The 25,496-nt window shown below is 48.9% G+C and overlaps 5 protein-coding genes across 9 annotated transcripts in view; 2 read left to right on the top strand and 3 right to left on the bottom strand.

Moving 5' to 3' along the window:
- The window catches only part of cwc27 (CWC27 spliceosome associated cyclophilin), a 47,287-nt gene extending 40,173 nt beyond the window's left edge, over positions 1-7,114 (bottom strand). For 4 of the 5 annotated variants that reach the window (XM_052051846.1, XM_052051847.1, XM_052051849.1 and 1 more), the window contains exons 1-10: positions 6,919-7,114; positions 6,733-6,829; positions 6,535-6,647; positions 6,220-6,363; positions 6,050-6,148; positions 5,874-5,977; positions 5,695-5,764; positions 5,546-5,625; positions 5,304-5,334; positions 5,110-5,234 (exon numbers count right to left, since the gene is read on the bottom strand). In XM_052051846.1, the coding sequence (XP_051907806.1) occupies positions 5,110-5,234; positions 5,304-5,334; positions 5,546-5,625; positions 5,695-5,764; positions 5,874-5,977; positions 6,050-6,148; positions 6,220-6,363; positions 6,535-6,647; positions 6,733-6,829; positions 6,919-6,960 (905 nt within the window). In that variant the 5' untranslated portion in view covers positions 6,961-7,114. The remainder of the gene's footprint in view (positions 1-5,109; positions 5,235-5,303; positions 5,335-5,545; positions 5,626-5,694; positions 5,765-5,873; positions 5,978-6,049; positions 6,149-6,219; positions 6,364-6,534; positions 6,648-6,732; positions 6,830-6,918) is intronic. The other variant, XM_052051851.1, reaches the window with a different exon arrangement.
- A 260-nt stretch (positions 7,115-7,374) lies between these two features.
- ppwd1 (peptidylprolyl isomerase domain and WD repeat containing 1) lies at positions 7,375-10,840 on the top strand. The gene is made up of 11 exons (XM_052051844.1): positions 7,375-7,549; positions 7,842-7,944; positions 8,044-8,147; positions 8,265-8,385; positions 8,586-9,033; positions 9,116-9,306; positions 9,385-9,574; positions 9,684-9,865; positions 9,935-10,016; positions 10,358-10,540; positions 10,625-10,840. The coding sequence occupies exons 1-11, from the start codon at positions 7,423-7,425 to the stop codon at positions 10,766-10,768; spliced, it is 1,875 nt and encodes a 624-aa protein (XP_051907804.1). The 5' UTR covers positions 7,375-7,422; the 3' UTR covers positions 10,769-10,840.
- Positions 10,841-11,099: 259 nt separating this feature from the next.
- On the bottom strand, positions 11,100-16,312 carry trim23 (tripartite motif containing 23). The gene is made up of 11 exons (XM_052051845.1): positions 16,148-16,312; positions 15,351-15,513; positions 15,023-15,144; positions 14,676-14,954; positions 14,405-14,587; positions 14,107-14,322; positions 13,894-14,028; positions 13,352-13,481; positions 13,150-13,260; positions 12,661-12,785; positions 11,100-12,466 (listed from the first exon to the last, which is right to left on the bottom strand). The coding sequence occupies exons 1-11, from the start codon at positions 16,244-16,246 to the stop codon at positions 12,287-12,289; spliced, it is 1,743 nt and encodes a 580-aa protein (XP_051907805.1). The 5' UTR covers positions 16,247-16,312; the 3' UTR covers positions 11,100-12,286.
- An 817-nt stretch (positions 16,313-17,129) lies between these two features.
- Positions 17,130-19,549, top strand: LOC127591598 (fructose-1,6-bisphosphatase 1-like). Its single transcript, XM_052051853.1, has 8 exons — positions 17,130-17,371; positions 17,786-17,948; positions 18,059-18,151; positions 18,222-18,362; positions 18,458-18,595; positions 18,665-18,784; positions 19,066-19,255; positions 19,391-19,549. Exons 1-7 carry the CDS (start codon positions 17,202-17,204, stop codon positions 19,252-19,254), a joined length of 1,014 nt encoding a protein of 337 aa, XP_051907813.1. The 5' UTR covers positions 17,130-17,201; the 3' UTR covers position 19,255; positions 19,391-19,549.
- A 311-nt stretch (positions 19,550-19,860) lies between these two features.
- Positions 19,861-23,376, bottom strand: c9 (complement component 9). Its single transcript, XM_052050352.1, has 11 exons — positions 23,244-23,376; positions 22,838-22,928; positions 22,553-22,703; positions 22,312-22,453; positions 22,088-22,226; positions 21,798-22,019; positions 21,323-21,563; positions 21,109-21,240; positions 20,676-20,851; positions 20,325-20,559; positions 19,861-20,200 (listed from the first exon to the last, which is right to left on the bottom strand). Exons 1-11 carry the CDS (start codon positions 23,306-23,308, stop codon positions 20,043-20,045), a joined length of 1,752 nt encoding a protein of 583 aa, XP_051906312.1. The 5' UTR covers positions 23,309-23,376; the 3' UTR covers positions 19,861-20,042.
- Positions 23,377-25,496: the final 2,120 nt, after the last annotated feature.

Genomic DNA, 25,496 nt, shown 5'->3' with positions numbered 1-25,496 from the left:
TGCAATGCTTTGACTGACACATTTTTGCATGCTGTTTAAGAATTAAGCAAGCGGCCTTTCCAAAGCAAAAGTTGTGCGGTTGTTTTAAATACACAGTGTGCATTGTGCAAGCGTTCTGTTTTATGCCTAGTTTAAAATACAACTCTGTCGCCGCGGCCCAAAAATTGCCACCAATAAAGGGAAGGAGACCAGAAAGGGACCGGAGAAGTCCCGACAACAATTTGAACATTCTTCAGGGCTCCACGAATTCTTCCGCAGGCATCAAACTAACATTGCACAATAGTGCAATATTGTGTCAAATGGTGCCCACTCGACATCCATTGTAACCTGGTCATCTGGGAGGGGGGATTGTCCCATCTGCGGCCCCTTCTCAAGGTTTTACCGAGCTGTCCCCCGCCCCGTTTTTCCTTGCCCTCCTGGGGGTTAAGGTCAGGGGATGTCGTGAATATTTGTCAACTGTGGTCATGTGAAACACTTTGAGACTGTTTGCGATTAAGGGCTGGAGAAATAAATGTGATTTGACTTTTTATTATGGAAAGATGAGGTTGATCGGGTACTTTGTAATTATGAGTAATGTTGAAAAACTGTTCTTCCTCTGACCAATGCCTGACCTATAAATGCCGCTGCGGTATATAATAATCCCTACATAGCGACTAGGGAGTAGGAAATGAGTCGACAATTCCAAACACAGCCAGAGTGTGAGATAACGCATGGTGATTTTGCACTGCACACTCTCCAAAATGAAAGGGCCGCAGGACGCATCGGTCTATACAGACAAACATCTGAAATGCGTCCGCTTCCGGATCTTCTCAAGATACTGCGCAGCTGCTGTCCCTCTCTCAGGATGATAAGACGGAGTGAAAGTCAAAGAAAGAGCTGCGGGCGATTACCTTTTCATAAAAAAGAAAGTATACGAGGAGACTGGCGGTGATCCAGAACCTCCAGAAGACTCGGGTGTCTGGCAAAAGGTCTGAGGCTGACGCGGGACTTTTACAGAGCTTAAAATAGCCGCGCGATGACTGCACGAAAACCCGATCGTTTTCCGAAATATCGGTGCGGGCGTGCTTGTCGTTTTTGGACTTCTCCGCATTCTCAGTTTACGGGCTTGGAGTAAGAAATAAAGGCCAACTGTTCAAATAAAGCGGCCGTTGAAATGAGTTAGAGGTCTATGAAAACAAGTCAAACTTAACGCCTCGCTATGTGGCCGCGCACAGCGAGGAGACCGCAAGGATGGCCGAGCCCGTCTCCTGTCACGACCGAGCGAGTGATGCGGACCAACGAGCCGGGTGAACTCGCCTCGGGGGGGGGGGGGGGGGCACTCCACGGCTTGGGCCCGGGCCAAAGAGAACTGTGAGCTGGAGAGCAAGAATCCAAAGCTCCACGCAGGAATTTGCATGACTCGGCACGGCGCTCCAGACCGACGCGCGGCCCACCGCGGGTCCCCGTTTTACAACATCGTCTGCCGCGCAAGGTCCACCCCCCTCCCCTGCAACAACCCGGCCCCCATATTACACCACGGCCCCCAACCGCCTCCCTATCTGGCCGCCGCCATGATGCCAGACAGCAAAGCGTATGCTTCCAATGTATACAGTACGCTGCAGTGGGGGTTGTATTTACACCCTCTATGGGGGAAGCCATCTTTCTTATCGGGGTATAATGGAAATATAACGCAGTTTTACTCGATGCGCCCCGGCTATTTTGCAGACTTTTGACACACAAAATCAATGTTACTTTGCATTAGTCCATCGAGGATGTTTCGCAATACTTTATTAGCTTTGAGACAGCGGAATTTCGTTCGATAAAACCGAATGGTTCGGGTGACCGTTTTGGTCTTTAAATAGAACCAATAAAATCAATCAAAGAGCTCGAGCACGCCGTACCTCTTATTTGGAGACGTGAGCAAGGAAGACAGTGTGTTTTCACAAGCTGAACGATGGAAAACATGTGGGAGAGGGAAAAACGATAAAGTGTTTCGCTATGATAGATTTTCGCCGATGGCGAGTGGGACACCAAACTCGTACAAGGTCTGAGGTATTTTGCTGTCATTTTTACGCATTCTTTTTTTATTTTAACCCTTCGGGGTGGCAAGTCTGTCTGGAAGCCTTTCCGACCGGCCGGCCAGGGAGCGAGCGACCCATGCGGCGCAGCTGTGTTGCACTGGGCCAGAGTTCTGTAAACCTGGCAGCTCCCAAACGTACACAATCCTGCAGCCAAGCGCTGGATTATCTCAAGTGGTTTTCCACACACACATGCACGCACGCAAACACACACTTGCACCGAGGCTGCATAAACTCTGCAAGGCCTCAGTGAGTGAGAGCGCGCCGGCTCGCATCCAATGAAGCCGGCGAAGATGCGGCGTTGCTGGCCGGGCCGCGCATTGTGTCTGATGACCCACTTTGGATGCAGATGATCCGGGGCGTGCCGTCAATGACTCTGCGGCTTGCGATGAGGATGATGATGTAACACGACGGTGAAGGCAGGGGTTTCGCAAACCTTTCGGGTGCGGGGACTGGACTGTCGGGAGCTAAGCTAAACACAGCGAGCACACTCTCGCGGCAGCTGCTGTCAGCCACAGCTCTCACACAAAGTCGCCCCACCCTGCCATGTGACTTGGTTGTCTTCTCTTATTGGTCACGAGAACGCAAAGAGGAAGAAAATTTGCCGTACGGACTCATTGAAGGCAGACAAAATGGTATTGAGACCTCAGCAAAAAGATTTGATCCCTATTGATGGCAAAAGATGACAGCAAATCAAAGGGATTTGAGCGGTGGCAATCCAGGTTTTTCCTCCTGCGTCTACATTATTTCCTTGACACCAAGATGCCACAAGATGGCGCCATAGGACAACTTTTATATTAGACATTGCTTTGGCCTGAGCACCTCATGGGCGAGTTTCTCAGCAAATAGTCGAGGATACGTTCCCCCAAAATAACAGACTAACTCTTTTTTTTTCTTTAACTAGGAGCACAGTGGCCCCTCACCTGAAATGTTAGGAGCGCAAGTTGAACATTAAAGAGACAGACATTGTAAATTCACTTGTGTAAATGTTTTCCACTCATTTTTACTACAGTCATCATAAATGGGCTGAAGTGTGGAGCCAGAGTTTGTCAGGAACACCAAATAAGGCCCAGAATAATCCAAATTTTAAAAAAAGGCAATTTACTGGATGCACACGCACCAGTCGAAAAACAAATTGCCACCATTTAGGGGCAGTCTGGAGCCGAGGCCTGAGTGAATACGTGAATTTCGCAAATTCGAAAATCGCAAACATTCTCCAGACAAGCAAGCAGGCTCCAGACTGGTTCTAACATCACACGCAAAGCAGGCGAGGCAGCGTTTGGAAGCGTACTCGCACCACCTGTGCTCGATTTGGTCCATACCAGAGGGCGAAACCAACTAGATTGTCATTAAAAATAGACAAAAGAGTACTTGCGTGAAAACGCCAGTACAGAGCTAACTAACCATGACGATGACTAACAGGAAGTCGACTGCTGTCTTCGGCCACCAATGGTGACACAAAGCAGACATATGGAGCCACTTTGCTACCACATAACACCCGCGCGCATAGTTCCAATTGCAGATGAATACAGCATCAAACGAGTGTAATTATCAGATACATAACATGTTGTCATTCGCTAGTTCCTTTAGTCTGGGCTTGCTTTCTACGCAATCTATCCTCAGTTCTTCGCTGAAAGTCTTGCCATATTTTGACTTTAGGTCTGGACTCTGGATGCTTGCTACCCCCTCTGCCACATATCAGCAAGACTTGCACGGAGATGACACTACGACTCAAGTAACCAAACTTTGAGTGGATGTGAACTCTGGTCGAATCAAATTGAAGCAGTTGACGGCGGCAGAGTGTTGGGGATGGTGGCCTGATAGAGCACCTCAGCCCCTCCTCCCCGCCCACCCGCCAGCCCCTCTTCAAACATAACAATGCCCCCTTTGTGCAGGACTAACAGTGTACCTTGCAGCAAGCTCTGTGATGCCATGCCAAGACAAACTACTGTGTTGGGTTAAAGTTCTTGTCGCAAAACAATCTGTGCTTGTGTTTAATAAACTACACTGGGCCTGGCTGTCAGTCAAGCGCGCAGACACACGTGCACACACACACAAGTTTATCCCATTGGCACTAATGAGAAGGCCGAGTTACATTCGATGTGCTGAGAGGGCTACGATGTTGACGGGACGAGTGAGACGAGCGCGACAGTCGCTTTCTCTCACGCGCTCATCGGGTGTTTTTCTTTTTTTTTTTAATCATCGACGCTTTGCATATGCTTTCAATGGTACTATCTCACTTTCAATGGTGAATAATTCATCAAAAAAGAGGCTTCAAGCTGCGCATTGTTAAAAGCAAACGTAATGATCTACAAACGGTCCATTTGATTATCCTCTGTGAAATATTAGATATATACTGTAGATTATAGATACGTTTATTAACAAGCATGGAAATTTTAGTTAGGTTTACTTTTTCTCCATTCAATTCAATGAGGTAAGATGATAGTGGAAACATTAATGGGTAATTTTGGGAACACTGCAAATTAGAAGCTTTCCATTAGACGCATGGAAATGTGTTTGCATAATTATGATGCAAAAGACACTTTGATCTGGCATGTTGCAATTATGTGTTAGCAATGTCGTAATTAACAGCACTCCCGAGTAATGGCTCAAGAATATTGACTATATAATTGTTTTTTTTATCCTGGTATAGTAATTAGGGAGTGCTCAATAGCCCATAAAAGTAAATTAACAATGACTATTTTGGAACAGCAAACCTGAAATACTCGAGACTCTGCACTGGAATCAAAAGGGTTCACATGGTCAAACTTAACAGAGGTGCAGATCGCCCACTGAGCAAAGTGAAGATCAACAGCGCCCCCAGTAGGGAGTAACCTTACTGTACAAGTGTAATAATACAAGGGGTTGGGGAAAACAAGCCCGTTTTTGCTGTGCTTTGGGTGAAAATGTTGGTCCTTAAATATACACAGTCTCAGTCTCCCTCTTTTTTATTTAATATGTCGGTTTTACAGTTTTTTCGGCCCACGTCAAGTGAGAGTGACACTTAGGCAGCTGGGCTCTGTGTAAAATACGCGTACGTGTGCAGTCATACCTGCGGCTGCTCTTCTTGCCCCGCTCCTCCTCGTCTTGGGGCTCGCTGGCGGCTTTCCCGGCACTCTTCTCCTTCTTCAGCTTGGCCCTGACCAGCTCGCTCATTTTCTCGCTCTTGTCGTCCTCCTGTAAGAATGCAACCACACGTCTGGGTCATATATTGATGAGTGTCTTTCGAGTTTAATTTGAACGTACCCCTGCTTCATCTCCAGATGTCTTCTCTCCTCTTGAAAAGACAAACATGATGACCTGTCATTAGTCCTGCTTATTGTTATCAAATTATTATCAGTGCCTGCCCAATATGAATTTTATGAGGCCGATGCCAGTTCTGAAATTTGCAAGACTGACATTCTGATTAAAAAAATTCAATAAAAACTCTTTTTTTGCGGACAATGATTTAGTGGAGCACTGATGAATGACTTCATGAATCCAATTACTTATCAACAGCTGGAACGGAGCTCAGCCTGGGATCATCCTTCAGGAGGTCGTGGCTGCTTTTGCTCTTTCCTTTCAGGCTCTGGGGCGACAACAAAGATAGAGGGAAACCGATCCGAAGCACACAATGTTTTCAAGCCGCCATCTCTACCTGACTAACTTGATTGACCACCTCCTCGTCTTCTTCGGCCTCCTCGCCGAATGACAGCAGACTGAAGTTCCTTCAGTTGACGGACAAATATATATATACAATGACGCCTGGGTTTATGAGTAAAAATAAATACATAAAAAATTACCCGTTCATGTGAATCGTGACTATGCGTGACTTACTTTGTGGCTTTTGACTGTGATTTCTTTCCTTCATCTTTTTCTTTTTCCTTCTTTGCTTTCTTTGTTTCACGTGGCTCAATGTCGTCAAAAGGGCAGTGCAGCACCTAGATCGTAAAGGAAAGAAAGAAAATCAAATGAGTGAATCGTGTATGATTTGAGAATCCGGAATATCCTACCTCAGCCGTTCTTATTTTGTGGGGATTCAAAGGTCTTTCGTTGCCGTCACATTCCACGTCCGCTAACCTGAGCATGTTGTATATCGTGTCTCCAGTCACCTGCAAGCAACGCTTTTGTTTGAGTCGAACGCCTGGACGCAAAAACAGGAAGAACTTCGTTTCAAACTCACCTTGGCAAAAATGGTGTGTTTGTTGTTGAGCTCATCGGCACGTCCCAACGTGAAGAAGAACTGGCTCCCATTGTCGTGTGTCCCAGCGTTGGCCATGGCTACCAAACCTCTTCGATTGAAGCGCAGTCTGGTGTGAAACTCATCCTGAGGGTGGAAGCAGTAAAGACAAATATTACGCTGCACGTCTTCCATACAGGCCAATACCCAATGTTTGTAACCAATGGGTGGCTATTGGTAGATGGTGTGACGTCATGGTGATAGTCTTAGGGATTTTTTTTCATCCGTGAGTTTGAGGGACTGGCATTCCATCCCAACCTTGAACGTCCTGCCGTAGATGGACTCTCCTCCTGTTCCGGTCCCAGTTGGATCTCCACCCTGTATGATAAATTCAGGCACCACCCTGTGGAATATTGTCCCATCGTAGTAACCTTTGCCACGAGGAGAATGAGAGCCATTATTCAAGCAGCTGTGTCCATTTAACGACTTCAAACTTGAACCTTTCTAACTGTTTACCTTCCATGCACAGCTGTACAAAGTTCCTACATGCTTTCGGAGCCTCTTTGGACCACAGCTCGATGTCAATGTCACCCGCGGAGGTCTTCAACAAGACCTTCCACGACAAGTGAAGTGGATTGGTGAAACACATTAGTTGAAAAGGCCCTCGTTGTCGTTAAATGTAACACATTTGAGTTCACTCACCTTTCCATTCGTGGGTGGTTCTTGGATGTATATATTGCTCATTTTCGCGACAACGACTGGTTCCCGCTACTTTTTAATGGCGGGCTTTAAGTTTTTATTGAACAAAACGACGCTCTGGGGCAGAAGATACGGTTTAATTTGCGACGCTACCTGCCTGGTGCGACCGTATCGTTTACGTCCCTGTGTGAGGGGGGAATAATAATATTGTGAGGTTATTGATTCTTTATTTATCCAGTATTTACACTTAAATAAACTTTCGTGCTTTTAAGATTTTCGTCACATATATATGCTTGGATTGAAGGCGTACATCGGTGGATGTGCATTTGCGACATATAAGGAACGAAATTCTCAATGCACCGCTAAAAGTGATGAGTTGGTTTGACCCACGTGCCGTTAGAAAATCGTCCCTACGTGAAACAGCGGCAATCAAAAGGGTTCCGGGTATTTGGGCGCCGAACGGAAGTACCGTAATTCCGAACGGGACATGGCGGAAGCTCGTCGACAATGGCGGCAGCTGAAAACAATGTGGAACTGAAGCGAAAAGCTGATCAAACTCAGGATGAGGAAAGAGAAAATGAGGAATGGGTCGGGCCCATGCCCAGCGAGGCCGTCACGACCAAGAAGAGGAAAGGTGGGTGTGATTTGTTCAACACCGAGACCGAGTCATCGCGCAAGAACCCGAACTGAATGGTTCGGCGTTTTAGAAAATACCACGATATATGTACACGCTGCAAGAAAATATCAAACCCAAAACTATTAACCGGTAGTTTTCTCTCTTCGACATGAGGCAGCCGAGCAACTAGCACGTTTACAAAGAGATCCTGCAGCATTAGCTGCGGTCATTGCACGAGAAGATGCTACAACCAATAAGGTGTGGGAAGATATTTACAAAATGCTCACCGTTCTTTCACTGTTTGGCCCAGTTCTGGAATACGAACGCGTCTACCTGGACAACCTGCCTTCAGCTGCCATGTATGAAAAGAGCTACATGCACAGAGATGTGATCACACACATTGTTTGCTCCAAGTAAGTTTCTGTTTTCTATAGCTCTTTCCTGTGCGTCCATCAGTGGATGCTAATGGATCCTTGACTATGTTGTTGTTTGTTTGTTTGTTTGTTTTTTAGGACAGACTTTGTCATCACAGCCAGTCAGGATGGTCACGTCAAGTTCTGGAAGAAAAAGGAGGACGAGGGAATCGAATTTGTCAAACACTTTCGGAGTCATCTTGGTAAGCTGTGATTTATTTTATTTGAAAGTCTCCCCTTTGTCTTCCCATAGAAATCTGCCCAAAATGAGATCGTAAGATTCTACAATATTGTCCGCACGTGGGGGGGTTTCTGTGCAGGTGTGATCGAGAGTATCGCGGTGAGTGCTGACGGCTCTCTCCTGTCTTCGGTCGGCGAGGACCAGGCCATGAAGGTCTTTGACGTCGTCAACTTTGACATGATCAACATGCTCAAGCTGGGGTGAGTCCACGAGACTAATCGCACAGATGCAATTTTGTTGGGCTCCGAAAGTGGCCGGAACCTCTGATGTTTGGATGACATTGCAACCTGGCGCATAATTCACAACAATTGGTTGCATTGCCATGAACTGTTGCGTTGGTGATATCGCAAATTCCTTAGGCTTGAATTGAGAGGTTCATCCATTTCGTTTTTCGTTGCAGCTTCCACCCCGGCCAGAGCGAGTGGATCCACAATCCCGGAGATGCCATTTCCACGGTGGCCTGCTCGGAAAAATCCACCGGCAAGATTTTTGTCTACGACGGCCGGGGGAGCGGCGAGCCTCTCCACGTCTTTGTGAAGATGCACTCCTCGCCGCTGTCCCAGATCCGCCTGAATGCCAAATTTCGAGTGGTCGTCTCCGCGGACAAAGCGGGAATGCTGGAGTACTGGACTGGCCTCCCCTCGGAATTCAAGTTCCCCAAACACGTGCAGTGGCAATACAAGACTGACACGGATTTGTACGAGTTCGCCAAACACAAAACGTACCCTACCAGCCTGGTGTTCTCGCCTGACGGCAAGAAAATGGCCACCATGGCGTCTGACCGCAAAGTCCGAATCTTCCGCTTTCTCACGGGGAAACTGATGAGAGTATTTGACGAATCCTTAACGGTAAGTACTAGTTAGGGTTACCGTCTAAAGAGTGCCCCCGGTGACAGTCATTACCACTGTGGCTTGTTGGCCGCCGCACCAGATGTTCACAGAGCTGCAGCAAATGAGGCAACAGCTGCCAGACATGGAGTTTGGCCGGCGGATGGCGGTGGAGCGAGAGTTGGAGAAAGTGGACGGCATCCGACTCACCAACATCGTCTTTGACGAAACGGGCCATTTCGTCCTGTACGGTACCATGCTGGGTATCAAGGTCATCAATGTGGAAACCAATAGGTTTGTGCTCAAGCTAAAGAAGAAAAAACAAAAAGACAAGTGGCAAATGTCAGAATTCTTTTTTCTTTTCCCCTGCAGATGCGTGCGCATACTTGGGAAGCAGGAGAACATCCGTGTGGTCCAGCTGAGTCTCTTTCAAGGGGTCGCAAAGGCCATGCAAGTGGCGCCCACCGTGGAGATGAAGGCCTCAGACAATCCGGCTTTACAGAACGTGGAGCCGGACCCCACCGTATTCTGCACCGCCTTCAAGAAGAACCGATTCTACATGGTGACAAACTGTAGATGAGAAGAGAGACAAGCCGTTTGTCACCCCAGTCGAAGTGTACTGGAAAAACTGGCAACAGGTGAGGTTTTCACACAAATATTCTCTCTTGAAGTTCTCAAAGAGGGAACCCGAGGACACCAAGAGTGCCGACTCCGACCGAGACATCTTCAACGAGAAGCCCTCCAAGGAGGAGGTGATGGCCGCCACGCAGGCCGAAGGCCCCAAGCGAGTGTCAGACAGCGCCATCATTCACTCCACCATGGGCGACATCCACATCAAGCTCTTCCCCGTAGAGTGAGTGGCGCCCATTGCCGACGCGCCTCAGATGTTCCAACGAGCGCTCACCTCTCCTTATCCTTGTAGGTGTCCGAAAACGGTGGAGAACTTCTGTGTGCACAGCAGGAACGGCTACTACAACGGACACATCTTCCACAGAGTCATCAAGGTTTGTGCTGTCGGCAGGATCAGACCACGCAGGGATCTGTATGTGCGTCGCCCAAAACGGCTTGCTCTCTGGGAGTCCCTCAAGGCTCTATTTTAGGACTGCTGATTTTTATGATCTCCCAGCAATCCTTGAAGATGACTGTCATCCATATGCGTGACTACATGTGACTACTTTCTGCGGTAATGGTACTCTGATTGGAATCAGCAAAACTGCAGCTAATGCTAATGCTAACTTAACAATGCAAAGCGAAGAAGAGGACATACAATCATTTAGTTTAGTAGCGTGGGAAGTATAAAGATGGAAATATCATGGATGACAAAACTCAGATTTGGCGTCTTCAGGGTTTCATGATCCAGACCGGAGACCCCACCGGCACCGGCATGGGTGGTGAGAGCATCTGGGGCAGCGAGTTTGAAGACGAGTTCCACGCCACCCTGAGACACGATCGGCCCTACACGCTCAGCATGGCCAACGCGGGCCCCGCCTCCAACGGCTCACAGTTCTTCATCACCGTGGTGCCCACGGTGAGTTCAGCCAGCGTCCCACAATTGGTGTCTGTGAGAAGCTCCGCGTTAATCAAAAGTACTGAAGTTGTATGTGCTCGGCAGCCTTGGCTAGACAACAAGCACACGGTGTTCGGGAGGTGCACCAAAGGCATGGAGGCTGTGCAGAGGATCTCCAACGCCAAAGTTCATCCCAAAACGGACAAACCGTACGAAGACATCAGCATCATCAACATCACCATTAAATGATCGCACGTCCACTTCCTGTACATTGCCTTTATATTAAACAATACTTTAGACATTAAATGGTGGATATTTTGACTCACCTTGTGTCACAATAAAAAATTGAGGCATTTCCTGTCAAAGCAGCTCAATCACTTCCTACTCCTCGAAAGTTAAAAAAAAACACATTCAGAAAACTATGATCAGTTTATTTGACAGCATCACAATACGAATAATTTACAACCAAAAAAGCCGTCTTGGAGTCGGATGGTAACGAGTTGTTGAGGCGCGTTGTGCTTCTACGTTTTTGTCAACTATGCGGGGGAAAAAAAGCATTTCACACTGACATTTACTGTAGTTATTTTTTTTTGGGGGGGGGGGTTACACAAGTAGTTAACATTACTGTAGATGGCAATGAATAAGGTCAAAGGTTGTGTTGTACTTGCTGATGAAGTGGCAGGAGGAGGGGGGGGGGGGGTTCACAGGTTCACATCGCATGACGGATTAAGCTAACCAACGTTTTCCGCAAGAGCGTCCAGAGTCGTCACGTCAATACTGGAAGGAGGCGTTTGAAAATTTGCCCGCCCGACGGCAGCGAGGCAGCAGACAGCAGGTGCCTTTGCTCCATGTTAATGTGCAAAAGGAAAAACAAAAAAACCTTTGAATTCAATACAATAAATATTGTCAGTAAACTTGTTCTGTAAGAGCACAAACCCAACAATAGAATTCTCACTTGCCCAAGAAACATCAGCTACTATTGCGTACCCTCCCTGCAGCGAGCATTTATTCAATGACTGAAATCCAGCCTTAAGGTCCATGTACTAGTACGCCGTTTGTCCTCACTTGTTAAAAAAGAAAGAAAAACCTAGGGTGCAATATTCACATTCATTCCTCTACCTTTATATGATTCAATCGAAGAAATCCTCCGTTTCCCCAAATTGGACTGTGGTGCCGCTTGTGGGCTGCGTGTGCAGCACAGGAGTTGACTTAATGTTTCATTTCACACTAGTAGGCCCAAAGCAGTCGGGCACTTGCAAAAAAAAATAATAATAATAATTGCAGTACGCCATTGTTGTTTTACTAGTGCACTGAACTATCTACTAGTGAGGACAAAGAAATTACGATTACGCTGGATATTGTTAGCTTAATAGCAGAGTTGCCTGAGTCATATCTAAACATTTTGGGAAAACAAGACAAAACGCTTTTCGGAATCACAAGTCTGTGAGGGTGTGTGTGTGTAAAAAAAAAAAAAAAAAAAGGCAATCACATTACTGGGCTAACAATATTAAGAATGGCGAATGAATGAGCACTTAATCGCTCTGCTCGATAACCTGCTTTCCATACTGGAAAGGCCCACCCCGCAAGAAGAAAAAAACCTTCTTGTAGGGTGGGGAGGTGGCGGGCTTTTTCAGTAGCTCAGCGTCTCCCCTCAGAGGAACACAGCGGTAGTACGTGTCAAAGCTCTTCCAACGTGTACCGTCAAGTTTTTGTTGGCAGAGAAGCACTCCCGGGGCGTCATCAAAGCGCCGATGTCCGCGGGACGTTCTAGGCCACGTCCAGGACGCCCGCAGCCACCAGCTGCCTGGAGAGCCAATCCAGGCCTTCGTGGAGGCCCATCCCGCTGCGGGCGTCGCAGCCCTGAATGTGCCAGCTCCTGCCGCAGCACAGCTTGTGCAGGCTCAGCAGCTCCGTCATCTCCTCCACAGAAAGGGCCCCGGGAACGTCCTGAGCAGATTAAAATTTAAAAAAAAAGAATCCCGAAAGAGCAGTACGGTGGCAAATTGGCACCGTGACCACGTCAAATCATCTTCCCCCATTGAAGTGAATGGAAATGGCAGTAATTTGTTCGAGCCGACTCTCAGATCTCTCATCCGAAGGCAACTCTGTACACATGATCTACTTTTTGATCTATTTTTTACCTGTTTGTTGGCAAAGATGAGGAGCAGGGCATCTCTCAGCTCCTTCTCAGTCAGCAGCTTGGCCAGCTCGCTGTGCGCCTCCATCAGTCGATCCCGATGACAGCTGTCAATAACAAACACCACCGCTGCGTGCAACACGGGAGGAAAAGAGCCGTGACACTTGGGCGTCATCGAGACGCCTCGTTATTTATTACCGGTCCAAATATTGGTTGACACCTTATTAGATCTTGTGAAAAAGATCCGTTAAATTTAGTCCGAGTGGATTTTCCCTTTGCGAAATTCAGCCTTATAACATCCTTGAATGTCAATGATATAAGAGGAACATTTCTCGATCCATCTGCCCACTCTGTGGGCTTCTAGCGAAGGTCTTCAATCTGTTCAACGCGTTCTCGAAAAAGCTCATCGAGTCTTGCGTTTTCAAAATGAAGGCTTTAGATCCATTACAGAGTGAAATATCGTAAATATTGGATCATTTCTACCCACTCTTACCTTGAGTGTTCAGATAATAGTGTTTCCACAAGGGCCTCAGCTTATGCTTTCCGCCCACGTCCCAGATGGTGAATTTCAAGTTCTTGTATTCCACCGTCTCCACGTTGAAACCTCGTTTGAAAACAAAAACAAAAAAGTGTCATTTGTAGCGACCGATGCACGGAGCGACTTCATTGGACTCTCAAAGTGATCTTTGGCGTACCGATGGTGGGAATGGGCTGCATGAACTCATCCTGCTTGAGCTTGAAGAGGATGGTGGTTTTGCCAGCGCAATCCAGGCCCAGAGTCACCACGCGGATCTCCATCTTGGGACCGATGTGAACGCGGTTGTCCTGAACACGGAGCAGATTCTCAAGAGCACTTTGAAACAGTCCTTCTTGCCTTTGTCACATTTGGGCTGGACTTTACTTTGGAGTCCTCCATGAAGCATTTCCAGTTGCTCCAGAATGCCGCTTAGTTCAGTCGGGAGGCGAGCGGCGGCTCACGGCAGATGCGGCCTTTTCCGTTGCCGCTCACTCGCTGCCCGTCTTTTGACTCGGCGTGAGACTTGATTTTTTTTTTTTGCGCCGACCACTGCCTTCATGATTAATTTATTGCTCGTATGTATGAATGATTTTTGCTCCACGTCCAGCACTTTGCACACAGCGGCGGTCGTTTTAAAGTGCTCCGGAAATACACTCGAGCCGAGTTTGCGCTTTGGGGGGGGGGGGGGGGCGGCTGTGAGACTCGGTCGGGAGGGGGTACCTTGGTGAAGGTGACCGGGATGCCGGCGTCCAGCTGGATGTGGTCGGCCAACTCGGTGAACTGATGCTGCTGCTTCTGAAGCGTCTCCAGCAGACAGTTGATCTCCCGCTTGGCCAGTACGACCCTGCAGTCGTCCTAAAAGGCCGGTTGGTATGGATGGGACGAGTCATGGGGTCGCTAAGCACGGAAAAGCATTTTTTTCCCCCGCCACACCTGCTGAAGCGTCTTTTCGCAGTGGAGGCAGGCGGTGGACACCTGGGACAGCAGGATGGTCATGTCCTCCTGCTGCTGCCTCAGCCAAATGAGCCTCTCGCGGACGTGGGCGTCCACCACGCTGAGCGCCATCTCCTCCTGACGACACAGCGTCTCGTGGAGGTCGGCGAAGTAGGCGCGCACGCAGGAGCGAGCGCTCTCCGCCGTGCCGGCCACCTGGTGGCCGGGACGCGGAGAGAAGGGAGGAAAGTTTGCATTTTGGGAAAAAAACGCGCCGACAGCCGACGGGCGCTCTCACGTGTTCCGTGTGCGCCATGCCCACGCCGTCCTCCACGATCTGCTCGCCGCCCTCGATCTGCTGCACGATCCCCACCAACTTCCTGGAGTAGTCCGACACTTCCTCCGTGAACGTGCGGATGCAGTGCGCCATGTCCAGGATGGAGGCCCGGATCTGGTTGGCCTCCGTCTCCAGGACGGCGTGCTGAAGAAGGACAAGAAACGCATTACACCTTGCGATTGCTCGGAGAGGCTCGGCGCCGGGCGAGCGGAAAGATGGAAATCCAAGTGACCTTGTGTCCCTGGTGCTTGCCATACTCCTTGCACACGCAGCACATGAGCGGGCCGGGCTGGCACGCCTCCTCCAGGCACACGAACTCGATGGCGTGCACCTGGTGCTGCGGGCACAGCGTCTTCTCGTGCGGCTTGTCGGCCAGCGGCACCCGCCGATGCTTGGCCAGCGTGCGCGTGGAGTGGCTTAGCTGCGAGCACTCGGCGCACAGGTGGGTGGCGCACACGGTGCAGTACACGGTGGCCGTGTGGCTCTCGTCCTCGTCGCAGCGGATGACGCGCTGCCCGGGGCCCAAAGAAAACGCCGTTCAAACATTCGTTCTTCGTGCGCACGCCGCGCTGGGCTTACCTCGCCCATTCCCTTCAGAGCGTCCTCTGCCGTTCCCAACTGGTTGGTGGCGCCGTTCTGCAGTCGCTCCAGAAGCTCCAGCAGAGCAAAGTTCTTCTTCAGACCCCACACTCCAGAGTCGCCTAGAGGGAGTGGTGAACAGTTGAGCACCAGCTACACCCGGCGGTCCGATTCAGTTTGTTTTTCGGCAACTTTTAGGGTGTTTTTCACTGTAAACTATAGCCTGTGCTTTTGTAGCGCCGTTAGGTTAGAGTTGCTAACTTACTAAACACTTTTAAGCATTCACTAATTCACAAAATTCTGTGGTTCCGCATCCAAAAAAACTCACCGAGCTCCGTCACCTGCCGGTCGAAGGGGCAGCGGACCGCCCGGCCGTGCAGGGGTAGCCGGGTGAGGCAGTCGTGGCACACGGTGTGCCCGCACAACAGCAGGCGGGGCACCTTGTCGCCTTGGAGGGAGAAGACGTCCTCACACACGCCGCACTCCAGCACCTGACAGTCAACACACATACACACGAGATCAAAAGACCACAGTTGCCTGGACCACCCGTGCAAGTTGTCACTACGAATTACATCGCACATGCACAGTGATTTAGGACAATGTGTGATTGTTTCTTTTGGGAGTAAGTTGCACGCAAACACCCATCAGCGCACACAAAAGCACGCAGTAAGAGTTGGTCCACGGATTGCGCATAAGAATGCGGTGACAAGGGGCTCCACAAGAGCGAACGCTCAATGGAGCCTCATGGATTCACTGCAGTCCGTTAGGGAATGAATAAATACAATTTCATGAAACGAAATATGTATATTGTTGACAGAAATAAATATGGAGCCGTGGGCCTGCTCTGCACGCACGCACACTCGTGCGATGTCATTCTCAAAATGCTACATGAGACACCAACGAGCGGCAGATTAATATTCCAATTAAAACGCTGCTGCACTGTGATATTTAGCAATCACATTTCCAAAGAGATGCCATTTAAGTGATCTCGGAGACGTCTTTGCGGCGTTCAGTCTCGCGTCAGTACCCACGAAGGCAACGTTGCCTCCCTAGAAGGCTTGCGGCGAAACGGTCCAAACAAAACCTTTGATCGTGTTTGAGTTGCAGTTTGTAAATCTCGCCGACCTTGACGGTGCCTCCGTTGGCCACCCGACCGTGGCGAACGCACGGCTCCATGGTAGTCAGTGAGACCTGCTTGTTTATTCCTGCTGCAGAGGCAGCCATTGCGATACATCTGCGCTGAGCCTACTGAGCATGCGCGGAACGTACACACAGCCAGCCCCGCCACACTTCCGGGTTTGCCTTACGTCATCTTTATTCGAAATCTTATGATTTATTCTTCATTATTCAGCGATTCATCCCCTAAACTTTGAAAAGAGGCTATTCTAGAATAAAATTATATTTCCATTCAACTCTCTGCTCTTTTTTAACCTTCAACCATTTCCGCATTCAAGAGAATGAGATATTTAAAAAAGAAGTTCCTCGTCATTCCCCTTTACGAATTCAAAATGTTCAGCTCTTTCAAAACGACTATTTTTAACATGCCAAGATTTCCAAAATAACACGGTATCATTTCACAGTGGAATTGCGACTTTCCCTTGAATTCCAGATTTTTCAGACCTCCAAAATCCCATTGGAGTAACTGTCGCATTCAACAAAAATAAAAAATAAAAAATTCAATAATTGAACGAACAACAAAGGGATAGTTGACTGATTTCAAAACTACTAATCCAGGGGTGTCAAACTCAAGTCCTGGAGGGGGGCCGTCTTGCATGTTTTCCGAGTCTGGCTGTTGCAACACACCTGATTCAAATGATCAGATCATCAGCAAGCTCTGCGGAAGCCTGACATTTTCGGTCAAGTCAAGTCCACAGTATTTATTTTTTCATATATTTTCAGGTTCAATATCAGGCTGTACTGATCCATCAATTTGTTGTGTACAAGCAATAATGCAGTGTCGTAATTAAACATTTATTCGGGTTCATTGTTGTATCTGTTGGACTTTGCCCAGTCAAACATGCAGTCACTTATGATTGGCTGGCATGCTCTCACACCCCCCCACAATGGCCTCTCGACCCCCCCCCCCCTCCTCTCTGTAGTCTCCCAGCTCGATCGGGCCACCTTTAACTGCGGCTGCACTTCCCTCGAGGCACGAGGTCCTCGCACCTGACGGCAAAAAATGTCCGAGAAGGGAGCCTTCGACACCAACGTGCTGACCCTCACCAGGTTTGTGCTGGAGGAGGGCAGGAAGGCCCATGGAACAGGCGAGCTCACCAACCTGCTCAACTCCATCTGCACGGCCGTCAAAGCCATCTCCACCGCTGTCAGGAAGGCCGGCATCGCCAACCTGTGAGAAATGATTTTTGTTCTTTCATCTCACAGTTGATGGGTCCCTCGGTCGGTTCTCGAAAGATTCGAAGACGTTGTTGAAGCCATTTGGACAGACTGTATATGTGTTTCATTGGAGGGTTCCGAGTGTTGAAAATTGCCTTTTTTAAAAAAAAATTCATCTGAAGTAGTATAGACACTTTCTGACAAAGTTTCATAAAACCGTCACTCTTGGGAAATTCTCTAAAAGTGGAATCCTTAGCCAGCCACAATTAGCTTGTACGCACAAGTAGCACTTTGTACTTCAACCTGGGCAAAGGTACATGCTGACGAGGGGCTGGGGGATTATTATTTGTATTTTTTTTTTTTGCATTGACGGCCCTTTATCAGTGTCAACAAAGTCAAAGGTCTCCTTTCTCGCGTCTGTCTCGGCAGGTACGGCATCGCCGGCAGCACCAATGTGACGGGGGACCAGGTGAAAAAACTGGACGTCCTGTCCAACGACATGGTCATCAACATGATCAAGTCATCCTTCACCTCCTGCGTGCTGGTGTCCGAAGAAAACGAGCGGGCCATCGTCGTGGAAGCGGACAAGAGAGTAAGAAGTTGGGGGAGGGCGCACGCGGCACGACATTCGCGACATCGCATGTCAGCCGAACGTCGCTGTAGCATCCCCGTCGCGTAAGCCGTGAAATGGTTCCCTTTCAGGGCAAATACATCGTCTGCTTTGACCCGCTGGACGGTTCCTCAAACATTGACTGTCTTGTCTCCATCGGGACCATTTTTGCCATCTACAAGAAGGTAAAATGCTACTTTCAGGGCGCAAGTGCTGTTTAGAGTGAGGGCGACGGTCATTCCGTGTCCTCCGCAGAGCACAGACGACGCGCCCGTCGAGGAGGACGCCCTGCAACCGGGGAGGAACCTCGTAGCCGCCGGTTACGCTCTGTACGGCAGCGCCACCATGTTGGTCCTGTCCACCGGACAAGGCGTCAACTGCTTCATGCTTGACCCGGTTAGACTTGTCGAGCCGAGACTGTGATGTGACAAAATGTATTGGGGTTATTTTTTTCCTTTTAATTTTTTTTTTTTTTATAATTTCGCCTTCAGGCCATCGGCGAGTTCATCCTGGTGGATCGAGACGTCAAAATCAAGAAGAAAGGGAAAATCTACAGCCTGAACGAAGGCTATGCGCAGCATTTTTACCCCGATGTGACAGAATACATTCAGAAGAAGAAGTACCCTGAGGTACATCGATTTCTCGAGCCCAAAAGGGCATCGGCGTGACGCTACTTGACCGCTGAGCTGCGTTCGCAGGACGGTTCGGCTCCATACGGCAGCCGCTACATCGGCTCCATGGTCGCCGATGTCCATCGCACGCTGGTCTACGGCGGCATCTTTTTGTATCCCGCCAACACGAAGAGTCCAAAGGGGAAGGTGAGCGTTTGACCGCGTAACAACAACGCTGCCGCGTGTCACGTTAGTCCCAAGACGCGTTCGACGTCGCCGTTTCAGCTCCTTGCTAGCATACAAGGAGCTTGCTATATAGCATAGCAATATAAAACGACACAGAGAGGTCTCATGGAAATTAGCTCAAGTTGAATAAAGAATCGTCCCGTCGCATCTCGGAACCATGTCGAAGTGAGATGAGGAACTTCAAGTCGTGCTTCTTGTCGATGACGACGCTCCAACCTTTGTGACCCCGCCCCCTCCGTCAGTTGCGGCTGCTGTACGAGTGCAACCCCATGGCGTTCATCATGGAGCAGGCGGGCGGCATGGCCACCACGGGGGCCGGCAACGTTTTGGACATCCAGCCCACCGACATCCACCAGAGGGTCCCCGTGGTGCTGGGCTCGCCCGACGACGTGCGGGAGTACATTGCCATCTATAAGAAGCACCACAAATGAGGTGAGGTGGGCGGGGCCAATAGTTCATCACTTTTCAACCCAATCCGCCGATTCAAAATAATACGTTGGACAAACATCAAACGTGTTTTCAGATTTGACATGAAAGAGGCTCATTCGGGAGGGGGGGGGTGTCCAGCTCATTCCCTCGACTGCACTGAAACCGCAAAGCGACAACGACAACCCCTCGGGGGACACACGGATTCCAAAGATGACGGATCTTCCCGTTTGCATTTCACGAGTCGACTTCGTCTCCGTTTGTTTAAGAGAGAAAGACAAATAAAAGTTTGGTATACAAGTCTGGTTTTGCACCGTTCTTCCGTCAGGACTCGAAATCGTGACTCTCGCAACTCCCAAGCGCGTCATTTGTTTCCCTCCCTTGTCCACGTCACTCCTGGAAAACGGCCCAGCGGGCGTGTGACGTTGAAATAACATCGCAGCCCGTCACTGGCGATTCTCTCGTGGAAACTCGGGAGCTCAAGCCAAGTCAGACGTCGAAGCAGCCTTGGAACGATACTGATGATTTGATTCAGGTGCGTTGCCCCCTTTGGGGCGCTGGAAAACGGGCAGGACGGCCGTAGGCTAATTCAAAACAGTACAACACGATAATGACTCGAACCAAGTTTATTTACACACATTGATGTAGCTATTGAATAATTGCTTTGCATTAAATATTAAAGAAAAATTGAAAAGGGAGGAAAAGCCGCCGATAGAAAAAGAAAAAATATTTCCACGCAACGGCAAATGTATGTCGATTCCATGAGCGACCACGAGGCGGCAGTGTATGCTCCTCAGCAGTACTCTTCATTGCTGGTGTCACCCTTGCAGCGGGCATCGAGCAGCCCGTCGACGTTGCAGCTTCGTGTCCTGGTCCGTTTGCCCCCGCTGCATTCGGACCAGCCGGACCAACAGGACCAGTTGCCTTCTTGGGAGACTTCAGGCCGTTCGCCTGCACAAGAAATGTCGGTCGTGAGTAACGATAAACCGTGTCAGTACAGTTGACGTATGGTCAGCGGAGTTAGTCGGCAGGAAATATCTACCGCGGGGACCGTCGGCAGAGTTGGGATTCTCACCTGTGTGCTTGGCTTTGTCACCTTTGAAGTTCTGGCAAGCCATTCCCTCGAAGAGGTGCGGGCACAGACACAAGCACTTTCCATCCATGAGTGTGACGGTGCCGCCGTTGTGGCACGGTTTACACTTGCACACGCTGTACTCGGCCACGTAGTCCGCCGCGGCCCGCTTGATGTTGGCGATCCTCACGTTGGCGTCGGCCATGTGCAAGGGAACCAGCGTATCGATGGGCCGCGGCTGGCAAAGAAACGGGACGCCAAAAGGGCTCATCAAAGTCCCGTACGACAATTGGACAAACAATTCGGGTTCTTGTGTCTGGCAAAAGCCGAAAGGTCCTCGCTCTTGCTTCCCACCTCGCTGTTGAGCAGCGCAGGAGCGTCGGCGATGGTGCGAGCCCACGTCTGATAGGTGTCGATGTCCATCAGCCCGTCCTTGTTCAGTTTGGCCCTCATGGTCACCGCACTAGCGAGGGTGCCTCCTTTCACGGATGTCATCACCTTGTCCACCACGGCTTTGCCCGCGATCTCGGCTGCGGGTAAAAATATGGGAGTCCCGCTTCAGCGGTTTTTGCAAGCTAGTCCCCTGCAACGCAGTACCACGTTGCGCCACAGCACGCTCCTAACAAAATAGGTTAGTATTAAAAGTGCTCGCAGGGGTTAGGAAGCGGGTCGAGCCGTCAAGAGAGGAAATCTGCTTCTCGTTGACGCCCATCGAATGCATTTGGGAAAAAAAAAAGTCTTCCTAAAAAAAAAACGCACTTTCAGATCCCGGCGAGTCAAGACGAACCTTGACCTTTCGTGGATACGTCATTACACTTGTCTTCTTTGTAGTGAACCTTCCCATCCTCAACTTTCTCTGCGTTAAAGTCCGCCGAGATGCCCAATTTGACGCATTCTTGAACTTTTCTCTCCGTTAGATCTGGAAGTTTAAAAAAAAAAAAACGAAGAAGACATGTAATGGAGCCGCCAACACCCCGGCCGGCGTGCGATGACCGGCGTACTTTTAGCCTTGATGGCGTCCTGGTTGAGAACATAGATGAGCTCATATTCTCCGCCAGTCTTTCCGTTTTGGGTGTAGTGCGTTCCGTAGTCCTCCAGGAAGGCGAAGTAGACGCCCTTGTCGTATTGCAAAGGCAAAGAGCGCACGTGCGCCAGGAACTCGTCGGCCAGTTGGAGCTCACGGGAACGAAGCCTGTAGGTGCTCATCTGGATCCTCCCCTTGACCCTCATGAAGCTCTTGTTCTGAACGGGAAGAAGAAGAATGAATGAAGGATGACGTGGGCGCCAGCGCCCCCCCCCCCCCCCGCCCAATTTGAGACGGCTACGAAAGGTCAGGCAAAATCATCCAGGCACAGAAGTGCGAATTGGCTTTCATACTGCCCCCTAGTGGCCAAGGGGCACGTAACAGAACGAGCAGCAGCCCAACATGGATTGAACTGAATGAGCGTGTGACAAAAAAACTGAAAATAAAAATACCCGGATGTTGGAGTACTCGGACACCTCCTTGATCATGGCTTTCTTCTCATACTGATACTCTAAGCCCACGCTGGCCGGTGCGCCCGACATGGACTCCTCGCTAGGGTTGAACTTGAAGGAAAGTCCGGCGTCCACCTTCCTGCTCATCTCGCCGAGAATCTCCTTCAGCAGGCTGTGCGTGTCCTCGTAGATTTCCCTGGAGACCGTTTCTTCCACCAGCGTCTGAGGAAGCCAAGGCGTCAATCACCATCTCACTCGCGCCGATGGGCCCAATCGTCTTTCCCACTCACCTGATAATTCAGCACGCCGACGTTCCACGGGAGCCTGTCGTACTTTGCCGTGTACGGATTCTTCACTCGATTGCATTGGCCGTTGAAGTAATCATTGTTGAAGGGGTTCATGCGAGGATCCGCCCCCAAAATGTTGATTCTGGTGGAAGGACGACAAGCTGGAGAACTGCAGTACACACACACACGCGTGTGTGTGTGTATTTGTCGAATCAACCGATTTGTACCCGTATCCTGCCGTCCTTCCTTGCTCGTTGTTTTCCAGCACAGCGGAGATACACGGGTGGCGGCCGGGTTCGCAGTCCTCGTCGGATCCGTCCTCGCAGTCGTAGTCCCCGTTGCACATGAGCCTCTTACTGATGCAAGAACCTGCGTGAAGTGCGCACTCACAAGTCTTCAGGCCATTCTCTTGGCATGACCGTATTTTATCCAGAGCAGCTCATTGTACTTCTTAAGAGAGGAACGCACCTGACTCGCACTGGAACTGCGCGTCTGAGCAGGCGGCACGCGGAGGTTGTTGACACGCGGCGTCGCTTACGCAGGACTCCCGCTCGCCGATGGAACCCTGGCAGGACTCGCCGCCAAACTGGCCGAACACCACGGCGCTCCGAGAACGCCTCTGGACAAACGACGTGGTAGGAAATCAAGATCAGATGCTTGAGAGTCTACATTTTGTCCCGCTTCGTCTCATGATGTCATTTGGTTAGCGCGCGACGTCGCGGCCTTCAATCGCAACAACCCAAGTGGACTCACTCTGGTTAACGCGCACGAATCGCAAGCGCTCCACTCGGACCAGCGGCTCCACACGCAGTCCACGGCCGGCGGATCAGGAAGTTCCACACCCCTGAAAGGACACCATTTGTGACGGAATTAGCTAAAATGAGTGTTCCCATGGGAGGAACCTGAAGAAGGGCGTCGTTTGGCTATCGCCTCAAAATCTACCGCGCAACTGTTGTGAAACATGTTTTTTTTTTTTGTCGTCCAGATGTTTTAGTTGCAAGCAGCAGAACTAAAAACACGCCAGCTATCGAGCTTGTTTCGTGACTTCTTTACCTTGACCTTTCCTCTACTTGTATTTGTGAAAATGGCTCCGCTCCCTTTTGCTGTGGTTGAAATGTAAGAACGTGTATATTTTAAAAATATACACAAAGATACGTACGTTCCTTCCCCAGGGAATGCCAGCACGAGAAAGAGACCCGGCAGGGCGGCAAATGCCAACCTCATCTTGAATTTGCAAGTGAAGGTACACAAGCAGACTGTACACAAAGCTGCGGACCGAAGGGACTTTTTAAGCCGTCGCTCTGTCAATGATTGTCACGTTGCAAAATTTGGATTTTAGGCTTAGTGATATTGATCAGTGGCTGGGAATCTCCCAAAGTGCAGAGACAATGTTTGTTTTAAGAAGCCAGAATGATTTGTTCTGTATTATTTGGCATCAAAATAGTCAGCAGTTCTTCTTTTTTCACTCTGTCCTGTCTAACGGATTAAAAAAATAACAACAACAGGCCCTGAAGCTAATTTAATTTAGCATCCGCAAAGAATACATTTGTCCTACTACCGTAAAACACTTACTTCAGATGCTGGAATATTAGCTAGTTTTCTTACGTATAAAATGTATATATGTGAGTTTTGTATGATTTGTCTATGTGTGTTGCTCCACAATTTGTGTGCAAATATCCATCGCTTCTAAAACCGCAACTATTGGTGTTAGATGTTAGCATTTTTTAGCACTTTTTAAAAAATGTGTATAGAATTGTTCATTTTCTGCCAAACCGCCGCATATTGTGAAGGGAGTCAAATTCAGTCCACTGTCCCCATACAGTGCTTGTATCTCAAGTTTCCGCTTGTAAGTCAAAGCGGGGGGAAAAAATCAATCAAATGAGCGCTCGTATCTCAAAAAAGAGAAGTTATGTTGTTAATGGAGGCCAGTGATGCTAATGACTACCCGTTCCTGGTGTAGGCATGCCAGCAAATGAGCGGATCTTCAATCAATCTTGTTGAGTGGACCAGCGCGATCGGAACAACGTCAGCCATTTTGTGCTGAGTTACAAGAACACCGTGCTGCCAGTTTGGGGGGGGGGGGCAGCAAGTGTGAGTTCTTCATATCGGGGAAGCGCGGAGAGGGGACTGTGCGGTCACAAATATGTGCTGATGTGCCCACTTTTCACGAGATTTTGCAGTTTCCTCCGAGCAGGAAGCTGGAGGCGAGGGCAAGGTGCTAGGCCAGTGTTTCTCCTGACTCGAAAGACTTCCTGTTTTTTTCGGGCCAAAAGGGAGCAGGGAGGAGGGGGGAGGTGCAATGAAACTGGAGGTCTAACGCAATTCAACCGTCGGGATTTCATGACAAATGATCAGAGAAGGCAAAAGTACTCGTGCTCTCAATTTCAGTTGGAGTGCATGTATAACAAATATTCGGGTCAAAGTACTGTCAATATTGTCAATTTTATACTTCATCACTTGGCACGAGAAATAATTTTCTGCGCACAAAGTAGATCTATTCTTTTTGGGGAATTTACATTTTTAATTTGTCCTGAATGAAGGAAAAAGGTTCCGATAGATTTTTTTAAATTTTTATTTTGATCAAGCGCTAGCTAATGTTGACTTGACGTATGCTGTGGGAGTCGTTAACAATGCTAAATTAGCTAACGATAAATGAAATACACTTTACTTGTTTTAGGTTAAATACTCAAATCAGATACCGAAAATAATAGCACTTTTTTTTTTTTTACAGTAAGTAATGAAGTACTTGTGCTAACTCGCTAGGCACTAGCTACACATACGCTCGTTTTTCTTTTAAATTTTAAACTGACACTGTCAAAAAATAAAAGTTGTTGCTCACGTTAAGTGCTAAGATGCAGGCTGCTGACTTTTAAGCAGTTCCAACTTTCTTATCGAAGTTAAGCTACGTTTAACTTCCTTCGACACTTGAATGAAAATGACAACTGTTACAAAATAGGAGTGCTAATGTTAAACATGACATTTGTGATGAATTGTTTCTCGGAAAGTGACTCGGTGTCTTGTTGTGATGAGAGTCAAGCCAGTTGTGTAAGACTTGCGTGGAAAACAACTGGTCAAAGTGAGCGTCACTTCTGAGGAGTGATTTTCATTTTTATCATCGAGGGGGAAGCGTCACGTGTAAGGCGTGATTTCTACTTTAACAATGTACTGCGGTACGCTGAGCCATAAAGGCTTCCATGAAGAATTATTGGGCAAGGCTCGTGATATGACGTCCCAACCCCCCCCCCCCCCCCCCCCACCTCCAATATCCACATTTTCTATTGACATTGACATTATTCATTTTTCTTTGTGTCCTTTTTTCGTCAAAACGTGTACTCGAGGATTCACCGCGCATTGTACATGGATTTCTTACGCTAGACAATTTGGCACACAGTCATATTATCAGCTTTGTGAT

Source organism: Hippocampus zosterae, chromosome 18 (genome assembly GCF_025434085.1).
Source record: "Hippocampus zosterae strain Florida chromosome 18, ASM2543408v3, whole genome shotgun sequence".
In the NCBI taxonomy this organism is placed as follows: Eukaryota; Metazoa; Chordata; class Actinopteri; order Syngnathiformes; family Syngnathidae; genus Hippocampus; species Hippocampus zosterae.
This window is presented reverse-complemented; position numbering and strand designations above follow the sequence as displayed.